At 56.6% G+C, this 17,127-nt stretch overlaps 1 protein-coding gene across 1 annotated transcript in view; it reads right to left on the bottom strand.

Moving 5' to 3' along the window:
- The window catches only part of LOC130200855 (filamin-C-like), a 63,487-nt gene that overhangs the window by 45,353 nt on the left and 1,007 nt on the right, over positions 1–17,127 (bottom strand). Inside the window, 11 exon segments of the mRNA XM_056425433.1 lie at positions 513–673; positions 743–833; positions 897–1,102; positions 10,385–10,573; positions 10,760–10,896; positions 11,260–11,386; positions 12,462–12,599; positions 12,808–13,002; positions 16,158–16,320; positions 16,836–16,913; positions 16,985–17,103. Coding sequence (XP_056281408.1) covers positions 513–673; positions 743–833; positions 897–1,102; positions 10,385–10,573; positions 10,760–10,896; positions 11,260–11,386; positions 12,462–12,599; positions 12,808–13,002; positions 16,158–16,320; positions 16,836–16,913; positions 16,985–17,103 — 1,604 coding nt within the window.

The following is a 17,127-nucleotide window of genomic DNA, read 5'->3' as shown; positions in this document are numbered from 1 at the left end:
CCAGATGGGGACCAGACGGGGACCAGATGGGGACCAGACGGGGACCAGATGGGGACCAGATGGGGACCAGATGGGGACCAGACGGGGACCAGATGGGGGACCAGATGGGGACCAGATGGGACCAGATGGGGACCAGACGGGGACCAGATGGGGGACCAGACGGGGACCAGATGGGGACCAGATGGGGACCAGACGGGGACCAGACGGGGGACTAGATGGGGGACCAGACGGGGGACCAGATGGGGGACCAGACGGGGACCAGACGGGGACCAGAAGGGGGGGACCAGATGGGGACCAGATGGGGACCAGATGGGGACTAGATGGGGGACCCGATGGGGGACCAGACGGGGACCAGACGGGGACCAGACGGGGACCCGATGGGGGACCAGACGGGGACCAGACGGGGACCAGACGGGGTACCAGATGGGGGACCAGACGGGGGACCAGACGGGGGACTAGATGGGGGACCAGATGGGGACCAGATGGGGACCAGACGGGGACCAGATGGGGACCTGATGGGGACCTGCCCCACGGCGGTCACGCAGACGTGGGTTGTCGGCGATCTCAAGTCTCGACCGCTTCTCGGCGGCGCCGGTGAAGTGGACCTCCGGGTCGGCCTTCCCGGCTCCCTTGGTGTAGATGGTGAAGTGGGTCGGCTTCCCCACCTCCACCCCTGTGGGGGGGGGGGGGGGGGGTTAACCACAGAACTACAGACCGGGCCTCTGGGGAGACTCGGGCCCACCTGTCGGGGCGAGTCCGGGTCCCTCGGCTCGGACCTTGGCGGCGTCGTGGGCCGGGTCGACCTTTATTCTGAAGGGGCTGGCGGGGATCTCCTGCAGTCACATGACAGGTTAGTTCAGGTCCGACCGCCACGCCGTCTACTTCCTGTCGCTCACCTGGTCGGCGAACAGCACCATGACGGTGTGGCGGCCGGCGCCCGGCGGCGTGAACTTCACCGTGAACGTGTCGTTGTCGTTCTTGATGATGTCGAAGTCGATGTCGGCCTCTGAGGGCCCGACCACGCCCGGGGCGCACTTCACGCCGATGCTCACGTCACCTGCGGGGCAGTCACATGTCACGGGGGGCGGGGTCAGGGGCGGGTCTGCGTGGGACCAGAACCGCACCCTGTCCGGCCTCGTCGCAGTCCACCGTGAAGTACGTGGGCTCATACCAAGCCCGCCCTTCTCCGGGGCCGTCACCTTCATGTCTCCTCCATCGTGGCTTCGCCACCATGTCCCTCCATGTCCTCCATGTCCCTCCATGTCTCCTCCATGTCTCCTTCATGTCTCCTTCATGTCCTCCATGTCCCCTTCATGTCCCCTCCATGTCCCCTTCATGTCTCCTTCATGTCCCCTTCATGTCTCCTCCATGTCCCCTCCATGTCCCCTTCATGTCTCCTTCATGTCCCCTCCATGTCCCCTTCATGTCCCCTTCATGTCCCCTCCATGTCCCCTTCATGTCCCCTTCATGTCTCCTTCATGTCCCCTCCATGTCCCCTTCATGTCTCCTCCATGTCTCCTCCATGTCCCCTCCATGTCTCCTCCATGTCTCCTTCATGTCCCCTCCATGTCCCCTTCATGTCTCCTCCATGTCCCCTTCATGTCTCCTCCATGTCTCCTTCATGTCCCCTTCATGTCTCCTCCATGTCCCCTCCATGTCTCCTTCATGTCCCCTTCATGTCCCCTTCATGTCTCCTCCATGTCCCCTTCATGTCTCATGTCTCCTTCATGTCTCCTCCATGTCCCCTTCATGTCTCCTCCATGTCCCCTTCATGTCTCCTCCATGTCCCCTTCATGTCTCATGTCTCCTTCATGTCTCCTCCATGTCTCCTCCATGTCCCCTTCATGTCTCCTCCATGTCCCCTTCATGTCCCTTCATGTCCCCTTCATGTCCCCTCCATGTCCCCTTCATGTCCCCTTCATGTCTCCTTCATGTCCCCTCCATGTCCCCTTCATGTCTCCTTCATGTCTCCTCCATGTCTCCTTCATGTCCCCTTCATGTCCTTCATGTCTCCTTCATGTCCCCTCCATGTCCCCTTCATGTCTCCTTCATGTCCCCTTCATGTCTCCTTCATGTCCCCTCCATGTCCCCTTCATGTCTCCTCCATGTCCCCTCCATGTCTCATGTCTCCTTCATGTCTCCTCCATGTCCCCTTCATGTCTCATGTCTCCTTCATGTCTCCTCCATGTCCCCTTCATGTCTCATGTCTCCTTCATGTCCCCTTTCATGTCTCCATGTCCCCTTCCATGTCCCTTCATGTCCCTCCATGTCTCCTTCATGTCCCTCCATGTCCCTTCATGTCCATGTCCTCCATGTCCCCTCATGTCTCATGTCCCTCATGTCCCTCATGTCTCCTCCATGTCTCCTTCATGTCCTCCATGTCCTCATGTCCCTCCATGTCTCCTCCATGTCCATGTCCCTTCATGTCTCCATGTCTCCTCCATGTCCCTTCATGTCCCTTCATGTCTCCTCCATGTCCTTCATGTCCCCATGTCCATGTCTCCATGTCTCCCATGTCCTTCATGTCTCCCATGTCCCCTTCATGTCTCCATGTCCCTTCATGTCTCCTCATGTCTCCATGTCCCTTCATGTCCCTTCATGTCTCCTCCATGTCCCTTCATGTCCCCTTCATGTCCCTCCATGTCCCTCTCATGTCTCCTTCATGTCTCCTCCCTGTCCCCTTCTTGTCCCCTTCATGTCCCCTCCATGTCCCTCATGTCCCTCCATGTCCCATGTCCCTTCATGTCCCCTCCATGTCTTCATGTCCATGTCCCTTCATGTCATGTCCATGTCCCTCCATGTCCCCTTCATGTCTCCTCATGTCCCTCCATGTCTCCATGTCCCCTCCATGTCCCCTTCATGTCTCCTCCATGTCTCCTTCATGTCCCCTTCATGTCTCCTTCATGTCTCCTCCATGTCCCCTTCATGTCTCCTCCATGTCCCCTTCATGTCCCTTCATGTCTCCTCCATGTCCCCTCCATGTCCCTTCATGTCCCCTTCATGTCCCTCCATGTCTCCTCCATGTCCCCTTCATGTCTCCTCCATGTCCCCTCCATGTCTCCTTCATGTCCCCTCCATGTCCCCTTCATGTCCCCTTCATGTCTCCTCCATGTCCCCTCCATGTCCCCTCCATGTCTCCTCCATGTCCCCTCCATGTCCCCTTCATGTCTCCTTCATGTCCCCTCCATGTCCCCTTCATGTCTCCTCCATGTCCCCTTCATGTCTCATGTCTCCTTCATGTCTCCTTCATGTCCCCTTCATGTCCCCTCCATGTCCCCTTCATGTCTCCTTCATGTCCCCTTCATGTCTCCTCCATGTCCCCTTCATGTCTCATGTCTCCTCCATGTCTCCTTCATGTCCCCTTCATGTCTCCTTCATGTCTCCTCCATGTCCCCTTCATGTCTCCTTCATGTCCCCTTCATGTCTCCTCCATGTCCCCTTCATGTCCCCTTCATGTCTCCTCCATGTCCCCTCCATGTCCCCTTCATGTCTCCTCCATGTCCCCTCCATGTCCCCTTCATGTCTCCTTCATGTCCCCTCCATGTCCCTCCATGTCCCCTTCATGTCCCTTCATGTCCCTTCATGTCCCTCATGTCCCTCCATGTCTCCTTCATGTCTCCATGTCCCTCATGTCCCTCATGTCCTTCATGTCCCCTTCATGTCTCCTTCATGTCCCCTCCATGTCTCCTCCATGTCCCCTTCATGTCTCCTTCATGTCTCCTTCATGTCCCCTTCATGTCTCCTCCATGTCCCCTTCATGTCTCCTCCATGTCCCCTCCATGTCTCCTTCATGTCCCCTTCATGTCCCCTTCATGTCCCCTCCATGTCCCCTTCATGTCCCTCATGTCCTCCATGTCTCCTCTCATGTCCCTTCATGTCTCCTCCATGTCCCTCCATGTCCCTTCATGTCTCCTTCATGTCCCCTCTCTTCATGTCTCCTCCATGTCCCTTCATGTCCCTCCATGTCCCTCCATGTCCCTCATGTCCCCTTCATGTCCCTCCATGTCTCCTTCATGTCCCCTCCATGTCCCCTTCATGTCTCCTTCATGTCCCCTCCATGTCCCATTCATGTCTCCTTCATGTCCCCTTCATGTCCCCTCCATGTCCCCTCCTTGTCCCCTTCATGTCCCCTCCATGTCTTCTCCATGTCCTCCATGTCTCCTCATGTCCCCTTCATGTCCCCTCCATGTCCCCTTCATGTCTCCTCCATGTCCCCTCCATGTCCCCTTCATGTCTCCTTCATGTCCCCTTCATGTCTCCTTCATGTCCCCTTCATGTCTCCTCCATGTCCCCTCCATGTCCCCTTCATGTCTCCCTCCATGTCTTCTCCATGTCCTCATGTCTCCTTCCATGTCTCCTTCATGTCCCTCCATGTCCCTTCATGTCTCCTCCATGTCCCTCCATGTCTCCTCCATGTCCCTCCATGTCCCTTCATGTCCCTCCATGTCCCTTCATGTCCCTCCATGTCCCTCCATGTCCCCTTCATGTCTCATGTCTCCTTCATGTCTCCTCCATGTCCCCTTCATGTCTCCTTCATGTCCCCTTCATGTCTCCTCCATGTCCCCTTCATGTCTCATGTCTCCTTCATGTCTCCTCCATGTCCCCTTCATGTCCCCTTCATGTCCCCTCCATGTCTCCTTCATGTCCCCTCCATGTCCCCTTCATGTCTCATGTCTCCTTCATGTCCCCTCCATGTCCCCTTCATGTCTCCTTCATGTCCCCTCATGTCTCCTTCATGTCTCCTTCATGTCCCCTCCATGTCCCCTTCATGTCTCCTCCATGTCCCCTTCATGTCTCATGTCTCCTTCATGTCCCCTTTCATGTCTCCTCCATGTCCCCTTCATGTCTCCTCCATGTCCCCTCAATGTCTCTCCATGTCCCTCCATGTCTCCATGTCCTCCATGTCCCCTCCATGTCCCCTTCATGTCTCCTCCATGTCCCCTTCATGTCCCCTCCATGTCTCCTTCATGTCCCCTTCATGTCTCCTCCATGTCCCCTCCATGTCTCCTTCATGTCCCCTTCATGTCTCCTCCATGTCCCCTTCATGTCTCCTCCATGTCCCCTTCATGTCTCCTTCATGTCCCCTCCATGTCCCCTTCATGTCTCCTCCATGTCCCCTTCATGTCTCATGTCTCCTTCATGTCTCCTTCATGTCCCCTTCATGTCCCCTTCATGTCCCCTTCATGTCTCCTCCATGTCTCCTCCATGTCCCCTCCATGTCCCCTCCATGTCTCCTCCATGTCCCCTTCATGTCTCCTTCATGTCCCCTCCATGTCCCCTTCATGTCTCCTTCATGTCTCCTCCATGTCCCCTCCATGTCTCCTCCATGTCCCTCATGTCTCCATGTCCTTCATGTCCTCCATGTCCTCCATGTCCCTCCATGTCTCCATGTCCCTTCATGTCCCTCCATGTCCCTCCATGTCCCTTCATGTCTCCTCATGTCCCTTCATGTCTCCTTCATGTCCCTCCATGTCCTCCATGTCCCTTCATGTCTCCTCCATGTCCCTCCATGTCTCCCTCCATGTCCCCTCCATCTCCATGTCCCTCCATGTCCCTCCATGTCTCCTCCATGTCCTCCATGTCCCTCATGTCCCCTTCCATGTCCCTCCATGTCCCTTCATGTCCCTTCATGTCCCTCCATGTCCCTTCATGTCTCCTTCATGTCCCTCCATGTCCCCTCATGTCCATGTCCCCTCCATGTCTCCTTCATGTCTCCTCCATGTCCCTCATGTCTCCTTCATGTCTCCATGTCCCCTCCATGTCCCCTCCATGTCCCTCCTCCATGTCCCTCCATGTCCCTCCATGTCCCCTTCATGTCTCCTCCATGTCCCTCATGTCATGTCCTCCATGTCCCTCCATGTCCCTCCATGTCCCCTCATGTCCTCCATGTCCCCTTCATGTCCTCCATGTCCCTCCATGTCCCTCATGTCTCCTTCATGTCCCTCCATGTCCCTTCATGTCCCTCCATGTCCCTTCATGTCCCCCATGTCCCTCCATGTCCCTCATGTCCCCTCCATGTCCCTCCATGTCCCTTCATGTCCCCTCCATGTCCCTCCATGTCATGTCCCTCCATGTCCCTCCATGTCCCTCCATGTCCCCTTCATGTCCCCTCCATGTCCCTCATGTCCCCTCCATGTCCCCTCATGTCCTTCATGTCCTCCATGTCCCTCCATGTCCCCTCCATGTCCCTCATGTCTCCTCCATGTCCCTCCATGTCCCTCATGTCCCTCCATGTCCCTCCATGTCCCTCCATGTCCCCTCCATGTCCCTCCATGTCTCCTCCATGTCCCTCCATGTCCCTCCATGTCCCTCATGTCCTCCATGTCCCCTTCATGTCCTCCATGTCCCCTCCATGTCCCATGTCCCTCTGGCCCTGATGTGGCCTCCATGTCCCATGTGATGATGATCCATGTTGTGCTTGATGTCCTGAGGACTCCATATGACCCCTCCCACCCGGACCCAGACCAGGACTCAGACCCCAGGACCCCAGGACCAGGACCCAGACCAGGACCTCCAGACCCAGGACCCAGACCCAGGACCCAGGACCCAGACCAGGACCCAGACCGACCCAGACCAGGACTCAGACCAGACCTGACCCAGACCAGGACCCAGACCAGGACCCAGACTCAGACCAGGACCCAGACCAGGACTCAGACCAGGACCCAGACCAGGACCCAGACCAGGACTCAGACCAGGACCCAGACCAGGACCCAGACCAGGACTCAGACCAGGACCCAGACCAGGACTCAGACCAGGACCCAGACCAGGACCCAGACCAGGACCCAGGACCCAGACCAGGACCCAGACCAGGACTCAGACCAGGACTCAGACCAGGACCCAGACCAGGACCCAGACCAGGACTCAGACCAGGACCCAGACCAGGACTCAGACCAGGACTCAGACCAGGACCCAGACCAGGACCCAGACCAGGACTCAGACCAGGACCCAGACCAGGACCAGGACTCAGACCAGGACCCAGACCAGGACCCAGACCAGGACCAGGACCCCCAGACCAAGACCCAGACCAGGACCCAGACCAGGACCCAGACCAGGACCCAGACCAGGACCCAGACCAGGACCCAGACCAGGACCCAGACCAGGACTCAGACCAGGACCCAGACCAGGACTCAGACCAGGACCCAGACCAGGACCCAGACCAGACCAGACCAGACCCAGACCAGGACCCAGACCAGACCCAGGACCCAGACCAGACCCAGACCAGGACCCAGACCAGGACCCAGACCAGGACCAGACCAGGACCCAGACCAGACCAGACCAGACCAGGACCCAGACCAGGACTCGTGACCAGGACCAGGACCAGGACCCAGACCAGGACCCAGACCCCACCTGAGACCCAGAGAGCCCAGACCCAGAGAACCCAGAGAGCCCAGAGAACCCAGAGAGCCCAGAGAGCCCAGAGAACCCAGAGAGCCCAGAGAACCCAGAGAGCCCAGAGAGCCCAGAGAACCCAGAGAGCCCAGAGAGCCCAGAGAACCCAGAGAGCCCAGAGAACCCAGAGAGCCCAGAGAGCCCAGAGAACCCAGAGAGCCCAGAGAACCCAGAGAACCCAGAGAGCCCAGAGAGCCCAGAGAACCCAGAGAACCCAGAGAACCCAGAGAACCCAGAGAGCCCAGAGAGCCCAGAGAACCCAGAGAGCCCAGAGAACCCAGAGAGCCCAGAGAGCCCAGAGAACCCAGAGAGCCCAGAGAACCCAGAGAGCCCAGAGAACCCAGAGAGCCCAGAGAACCCAGAGAGCCCAGAGAACCCAGAGAGCCCAGAGAACCCAGAGAGCCCAGAGAGCCCAGAGAACCCAGAGAGCCCAGAGAACCCAGAGAGCCCAGAGAACCCAGAGAACCCAGAGAGCCCAGAGAGCCCAGAGAACCCAGAGAACCCAGAGAGCCCAGAGAACCCAGAGAGCCCAGAGAGCCCAGAGAACCCAGAGAGCCCAGAGAACCCAGAGAACCCAGAGAACCCAGAGAACCCAGAGAGCCCAGAGAGCCCAGAGAGCCCAGAGAACCCAGAGAACCCAGAGAGCCCAGAGAACCCAGAGAGCCCAGAGAACCCAGAGAGCCCAGAGAACCCAGAGAACCCAGAGAGCCCAGAGAACCCAGAGAACCCAGAGAGCCCAGAGAACCCAGAGAGCCCAGAGAGCCCAGAGAGCCCAGAGAACCCAGAGAACCCAGAGAACCCAGAGAGCCCAGAGAACCCAGAGAGCCCAGAGAGCCCAGAGAGCCCAGAGAGCCCAGAGAACCCAGAGAGCCCAGAGAACCCAGAGAGCCCAGAGAACCCAGAGAGCCCAGAGAGCCCAGAGAACCCAGAGAACCCAGAGAGCCCAGAGAACCCAGAGAGCCCAGAGAACCCAGAGAGCCCAGAGAACCCAGAGAGCCCAGAGAGCCCAGAGAGCCCAGAGAGCCCAGAGAACCCAGAGAACCCAGAGAGCCCAGAGAGCCCAGAGAGCCCAGAGAACCCAGAGAACCCAGAGAGCCCAGAGAACCCAGAGAGCCCAGAGAACCCAGAGAACCCAGAGAGCCCAGAGAGCCCAGAGAACCCAGAGAGCCCAGAGAACCGAGAGCCCAGAGAACCCAGAGAGCCCAGAGAACCCAGAGAGCCCAGAGAGCCCAGAGAACCCAGAGAACCCAGAGAGCCCAGAGAACCCAGAGAGCCCAGAGAACCCAGAGAGCCCAGAGAACCCAGAGAACCCAGAGAGCCCAGAGAACCCAGAGAGCCCAGAGAACCCAGAGAGCCCAGAGAGCCCAGAGAGCCCAGAGAACCCAGAGAACCCAGAGAACCCAGAGAGCCCAGAGAACCCAGAGAGCCCAGAGAACCCAGAGAGCCCAGAGAACCCAGAGAGCCCAGAGAACCCAGAGAACCCAGAGAACCCAGAGAGCCCAGAGAACCCAGAGAGCCCAGAGAACCCAGAGAGCCCAGAGAACCCAGAGAGCCCAGAGAACCCAGAGAACCCAGAGAGCCCAGAGAACCCAGAGAGCCCAGAGAGCCCAGAGAGCCCAGAGAGCCCAGAGAGCCCAGAGAACCCAGAGAGCCCAGAGAGCCCAGAGAGCCCAGAGAGCCCAGAGAACCCAGAGAGCCCAGAGAACCCAGAGAGCCAGAGAACCCAGAGAGCCCAGAGAGCCCAGAGAACCCAGAGAACCCAGAGAGCCCAGAGAGCCCAGAGAACCCAGAGAGCCCAGAGAACCCAGAGAGCCCAGAGAACCCAGAGAGCCCAGAGAGCCCAGAGAACCCAGAGAGCCCAGAGAACCCAGAGAGCCCAGAGAGCCCAGAGAACCCAGAGAACCCAGAGAGCCCAGAGAGCCCAGAGAGCCCAGAGAGCCCAGAGAGCCCAGAGAACCCAGAGAACCCAGAGAGCCAGAGAACCCAGAGAGCCCAGAGAGCCCAGAGAGCCCAGAGAACCCAGAGAGCCCAGAGAGCCCAGAGAACCCAGAGAACCCAGAGAACCGAGAGAGCCCAGAGAACCCAGAGAGCCCAGAGAGCCCAGAGAACCCAGAGAACCCAGAGAACCCAGAGAGCCCAGAGAACCCAGAGAACCCAGAGAACCCAGAGAACCCAGAGAGCCCAGAGAACCCAGAGAACCCAGAGAGCCCAGAGAACCCAGAGAGCCCAGAGAACCCAGAGAGCCCAGAGAACCCAGAGCCCAGAGAACCCAGAGAGCCCAGAGCCCAGAGAACCCAGAGAGCCCAGAGAACCCAGAGAGCCCAGAGAACCCAGAGAGCCCAGAGAACCCAGAGAACCCAGAGAGCCCAGAGAACCCAGAGAGCCCAGAGAGCCCAGAGAACCCAGAGAGCCCAGAGAACCCAGAGAGCCCAGAGAACCCAGAGAACCCAGAGAGCCCAGAGAACCCAGAGAGCCCAGAGAACCCAGAGAGCCCAGAGAACCCAGAGAGCCCAGAGAACCCAGAGAGCCCAGAGAACCCAGAGAGCCCAGAGAACCCAGAGAACCCAGAGAGCCCAGAGAACCCAGAGAGCCCAGAGAACCCAGAGAACCCAGAGAGCCCAGAGAACCCAGAGAACCCAGAGAACCCAGAGAACCCAGAGAGCCCAGAGAACCCAGAGAACCCAGAGAACCCAGAGAGCCCAGAGAACCCAGAGAGCCCAGAGAACCCAGAGAGCCCAGAGAACCCAGAGAGCCCAGAGAACCCAGAGAACCCAGAGAGCCCAGAGAACCCAGAGAACCCAGAGAACCCAGAGAGCCCAGAGAACCCAGAGAGCCCAGAGAACCCAGAGAGCCCAGAGAACCCAGAGAACCCAGAGAGCCCAGAGAACCCAGAGAGCCCAGAGAACCCAGAGAGCCCAGAGAGCCCAGAGAGCCCAGAGAACCCAGAGAACCCAGAGAGCCCAGAGAACCCAGAGCGGCGGCGCTCCCGGTCAGCGGGGGGGCGTGTCCGGCGGCGCCGGCAGCACGCGGGCCATGAAGGGGCTGTCCCTGATGTCCTCGTCGTCACACACCACGTGCACCGCGTAGTCGCCCGGCTCGGTGGGCCAGCACCGCACGTCACACGACCCGTCGCCCTTGTCCTCGCACTCGATCCTCGCCTGAGACGGGCCCTCGATGGAGAACCCTGGGGGCCCGGGGGCCCGGATTAAACCCGTCATAGATATGTGTGTGTATATATACATATTTATATATATGTGTATACATATATATAAATATATATTTATATCTCCAGCAGCTGCCTGTTTAAGCCCCGCCCCCAGCCACCTGTCAATCATTCGGGGAGTGTTTCTGATTGGCCGCTGTGACCTACCCAGTGTTCCCACCTCCGTGCCGATGGCCTCCACCACGAAGTCGGCGCTCCGGCCCACCAGACCGGTCTCCAGACCGGGACCCCAGGCCCGCACCTTCTGAGGCCCCGCCCCCTCGCTCACCTGCACCTCGAACGGGCTGAAACAATGAAAACATGTGAACACGTGACGCTGCCTTCAAAGGCCGAGCTCAAAGTACGGAATATAATACACATCAACTTTTATGAACATATATAAAACATATAAACATATGACATCAAATATATTACATCGGAAATATATAATTGATCAAATCAAAGATATAAAACATATGAAAATATATATTTTATAAAATAAATAGAAAATTTTATATATTATATCTCTGGAGTCCCTCAAGGTTCTGAACTGGGTTCCTCCTAGTTCTGGCCCACATGACGGTGGTTCTGGTTCTGGCCCACATAACGGTGGTTCTGGTTCTGAGGGTTCTGGCCCACATGACGTGGTTCCGGTCCAGCTGTCTCACCTGCGTGGCACGCCGTATCCCCCCCAGGTGACGGTCACCACGTGTTTCCCCTCCGTGGCGGGGCAGTAGGTGCACTCAAAGGTCCCGGGGTCCACCTCCAGGACCTGGACCGGCTCGTCCACACCCTCTGGAAGCAGAGCATTTCAAAGTAAAGGTCTCGTGAACACTAGAGGGGCATTTCAAAGTAAAGGTCTCGTGAACACTAGAGGCCACACCCATCACCCACCACTGACCATCAACGGTGCGGACATTGAGCAGGTCAGCAGCACCAAATTCCTGGGGGTGGAAATCAATGAGGACCTCTCGTGGACAGCCAACACTACATCGCTGGCAAAGAAAGCACAGAGGCGCCTCTACTTCCTCCGGAAACTGAGGAAAGCAGGAGCCCCCATCCATCATGTGCACCTTCTACCGCGGCACCATGAGAGCATCCTGACCAACTGCATCACTGTGGGCGGAAGCTGCAGACCACAGCAGGAACGCCACAGGCGCATAGTGAAGGCAGCTGGAAGGATCATGGGTGCCTCACCCCCCTCCCATCCCTGCAGGACATATACAACACGCCTCACCTGCAAAGCGACCTCGATTGTGAGTGACCCTGCCACCCCTCACACGGTCTCTTCAGCCTCCTGCCCTCTGGGAGGAGATACCGAGCCTCCGGCTCACACCGCCAGGCTGTCCAACAGCTTCATCCACCAGGCGGTCAGGAAGCTGAACTCTCCCATCCTCCCACGCCTCTTTCAGACTCACATGTCTGAATGCTGCTAGCACAATTTATGTTGTCTATATGTTTACATGTTTTTACTATTTTTGCACTTTATGTTGTCTATGCACTTTATGTTGTCTATATGTTCACAAGTTTTTTACTATTTTTGCACTGTGAATATGAGGCACATTTCACTAAAGGTCTGTGGACACTAGAGGGCATTTCAAAGAAAGGTCTCGTGAACACTAGAGGGCATTTCAAAGTAAAGGTCTTTGACACTAGAGGGGCATTTCAAAGTAAAGGTCTCGTGAACACTAGAGGGGCATTTCAAAGTAAAGGTCTCGTGAACACTAGAGGGGCATTTCAAAGTAAAGGTCTCGTGAACACTAGAGGGGCATTTCAAAGTAAAGGTCTCGTGAACACTAGAGGGGCATTTCAAAGTAAAGGTCTCGTGAACACTAGAGGGGCATTTCAAAGTAAAGGTCTCGTGGCTCACGTGGTCCCTTCAGGGTCACGGTGAGTTCTCCGCTGCCGGCTCCTCTGGTGTAGACCTTGAACTCGGCGACTTCCTGCGCCCTCAGACCCTTGAGCTGCAGACCGCGGCCCGCCGCCCGGCATGCGCTGGGGGTGCAGGCTGAGGACCAATCAGAAGGAGGCGAGGTCAGATGGGTTCATGACCACACATTGAGCAAAATGAAAACATTAAACATGAAAACATGAAAACATGAAACATGAAACATGAAAACATGAAAACATGAAACATGATGCACATCGTTGGGTATCATGGGTGCTCCAGAGGACGGTGGTCGTGTCATGGGTGCTCCAGAGGACGGTGGTCGTACCCTCGGAGATGTTCACGGTGAAAGGGCTTCTGGGGATCTGCTGCCCGGCGAAGGAGACGTAGACGGTGTGCGGTCCCTCCAGCTCCGGGACGTAGCTGCAGCGCAGGACACTGTCCCCTTTGTTCTCCAGCACAATCTCCACGGTGTCCCTCCGGCCACTCGAGTCCACGATGACGACGCCCACGTCTCCGGCCCCTAGAGGACAGACGAGGAACTGAAGACACTCGACTTCACAGTCTGATCCACCCTGAGGACCCATGAGGGGACATGAGGGGGACATGATGACATGAGAGGACATGAAGGGGACATGAGAGGGACATGATGACATGATGACATGAGAGGACATGAGGGGGACATGGTGACATGAGGGGACATGATAACATGATGACATGAGAGGACATGAGGGGGACATGATGACATGAGAGGACATGAGGGGGACATGATGACATGAGAGGACATGAGGGGGACATGATGACATGAGGGGACATGAGAGGACATGAGGGGGACATGATGACATGAGGGGACATGAGGGGGACATGATGACATGAGGGGACATGAGAGGACATGAGGGGGACATGATGACATGAGGGGACATGATGACATGAGAGGACATGAGGGGGACATGATGACATGAGAGGACATGAGGGGACATGATGACATGAGGGGACATGAGAGGAAATGATGGGACATTAGAGGACATGATGACATGATGACATGAGGGGGACATGATGACATGAGAGGACATGAGGGGGACATGATGACATGAGAGGACATGAGGGGGACATGAGAGGAAATGATGGGACATGATGACATGAGGGGACATGAGGGGGACATGATGACATGAGGGGACATGAGAGGACATGAGGGGGACATGATGACATGAGAGGACATGAGGGGGACATGATGACATGAGGGGACATGATGACATGAGGGGACATGAGGGGACATGATGACATGAGGGGACATGATGACATGAGGGGACATGAGAGGACATGATGACATGAGGGGACATGATGACATGAGGGGACATGAGAGGACATGAGGGGACATGATGACATGAGGGGACATGAGGGGGACATGATGACATGAGGGGGACATGGTGACATGAGGGGACATGATGACATGAGGGGACATGATGACATGAGAGGGACATGACATGATGACATGATGACATGATGACATGAGAGGAAATGATGGGACATGAGAGGACATGATGACATGAGGGGACATGATGACATGAGGGACATGAGGGGACATGAGAGGACATGATGACATGAGGGGACATGATGACATGAGGGACAGGAGGACATGAGGGGACATGAGGGGACATGATGACATGAGGGGACATGATGACATGTGGGATGACATGAGGGACATGAGGACATGAGGGACATGAGGGACATGTGAGACATGAGGGACATGAGGACATGTGAGACATGAGGGACATGAGGACATGAGGGACATGAGGGGACATGATATGAGGGGACATGATGACATGAGGGGACATGATGACATGAGGGGACATGATGACATGAGGGGACATGAGGGGGACATGGTGACATGAGGGGACATGATGACATGAGAGGGACATGAGAGGAAATGATGGGACATGAGAGGACATGATGACATGAGAGGAAATGATGGGACATGAGAGGACATGATGACATGAGGGGACATGATGACATGAGGGGACATGAGGGGGACATGATGACATGAGGGGACATGAGAGGACATGAGGGGACATGTGATGACATGAGGGGACATGATGACATGAGGTGACATGAGGGAACATGATGACATGAGGGGACATGATGACATGAGGGGACATGATAACATGAGGGGACATGAGAGGACATGAGAGGGACATGATGACATGAGGGGACATGATGACATGAGGGGACATGATGACATGAGGGGGACATGAGGGAACATGAGGGGACATGTGATGACATGAGGGGACATGATGACATGAGGGGACATGAGGGAACATGATGACATGAGAGGACATGATGACATGAGGGAACATGAGGGGACATGAGAGGACATGAGGGGACATGATGACATGAGGGGACATGAGGGGACATGAGAGGACATGATGACATGAGGGGACATGAGAGGACATGATGACATGAGGGGACATGATGACATGAGGGGACATGAGAGGACATGATGACATGAGGGGGACATGGGGACATGAGAGGACATGATGACATGAGGGGACATGATGACATGAGAGGACATGATGACATGAGGGGACATGATGACATGAGGGGACATGATGACATGAGAGGGACATGAGAGGAAATGATGGGACATGAGAGGACATGATGACATGAGGGGACATGATGACATGAGGGGACATGAGGGGACATGATGACATGAGGGGACATGAGAGGGACATGAGGGGACATGTGATGACATGAGGGGACATGATGACATGAGGGGACATGATGACATGAGAGGACATGAGGGGACATGAGAGGACATGATGACATGAGGGAACATGAGGGGACATGATGACATGAGGGGACATGAGAGGACATGATGACATGAGGGGACATGATGACATGAGGGGACATGAGAGGACATGAGGGGACATGATGACATGAGGGGACATGATAACATGAGGGGACATGAGAGGACATGAGGGGACATGATGACATGAGGGGGACATGAGGGAACATGTGATGACATGAGGGGACATGATGACATGAGGGGACATGAGGGAACATGATGACATGAGAGGACATGATGACATGAGGGGACATGAGGGAACATGAGGGAACATGATGACATGAGGGGACATGAGAGGACATGAGGGGACATGATGACATGAGGGGACATGAGAGGACATGATGACATGAGGGGACATGAGAGGACATGAGGGACATGATGACATGAGGGGACATGAGAGGACATGATGACATGAGGGGACATGATGACATGAGGGGACATGATGTCATGAGGGGACATGATGACATGAGGGGACATGATGACATGAGGGGGACATGATGACATGAGGGGACATGATGACATGAGGGGACATGATGACATGAGGGGACATGAGGACATGAGGGGACATGATGACATGAGGGGACATGATGGGACATGAGAGGACATGATGACATGAGGGGACATGATGACATGAGGGGACATGATGGGACATGAGAGGACATGATGACATGAGGGGACATGATGACATGAGAGGACATGATGACATGAGGGGACATGATGACATGAGGGGACATGATGACATGAGGGGACATGAGAGGACATGATGACATGAGGGGACATGAGGGGACATGATGACATGAGGGGACATGATGACATGAGGGGACATGAGGGCTTACCGGCGGTGTAGATGTCGAAGTACGAGGGTTTGTGGGACACGTTCCCCGACGGCTGTAGACCTGGTCCCCGGGCCTGGACCCGGGTCGGGTCGCCCATCGCCTTGGAGACGTTCACCGTGAAGGGACTTCTGTCCACGTCCTGCCCGGCAAACAGCACCTTCACCTGGGGACGAGACGGGTCCAACAGGGTCTAGTCTGGAGAACAAGACCTCCACCAGGAGCTGGACCAGGAGCTACACTAGACCTGGACCAGGAGCTGGACCAGGAGCTACACTAGACCTGGACCAGGAGCTGGACCAGGAGCTACACTAGACCTGGACCAGGAGCTGGACCAGGAACTACACTAGACCTGGACCAGGAGCTGGACCAGGAACTACACTAGACCTGGACCAGGAGCTGGACCAGGAGCTACACTAGACCTGGACCAGGAGCTGGACCAGGAACTACACTAGACCTGGACCAGGAGCTGGACCAGGAGCTACACTAGACCTGGACCAGGAGCTGGACCAGGAACTACACTAGACCTGGACCAGGAGCTGGACCAGGAGCTACACTAGACCTGGACCAGTAAATAAAGCAGGACCTGAACCAGGAAGTAAGCTGCGTCCTGTTTGTCCATGAGGTCTGAAGACCTGCACCGAGCCGCATCACATGACCATCACACCACAGGGTTCCTACTTTGTGGAGCCCCTCCACTTTGGGCAGGTAGACCACCGAGTAGCTCCGGGTCTGGTCGTTGTTGGGGACCACGCGGGCCTGAGGACAGAAACACAGGGGCCCTCAGCGCTGTGCTGGACTCCACTGAGGAGGCCAGGGGAGAGCTGCACCTCCTCTGTGTGTCCCTCCGGGTCCTCCACGTAGACCAGGACCTCTCCCAGGCCGGCCTCCACCGTCTCCACCAGGAACTCGGCCGGCTCCAGGACCACGTTCCCCCGGGGCTCCAGACCTGAGAACAGACAAGACTCCTGAT

This window comes from Pseudoliparis swirei, chromosome 10 (assembly GCF_029220125.1).
Source record: "Pseudoliparis swirei isolate HS2019 ecotype Mariana Trench chromosome 10, NWPU_hadal_v1, whole genome shotgun sequence".
NCBI lineage: Eukaryota > Metazoa > Chordata > Actinopteri > Perciformes > Liparidae > Pseudoliparis > Pseudoliparis swirei.
This window is presented reverse-complemented; position numbering and strand designations above follow the sequence as displayed.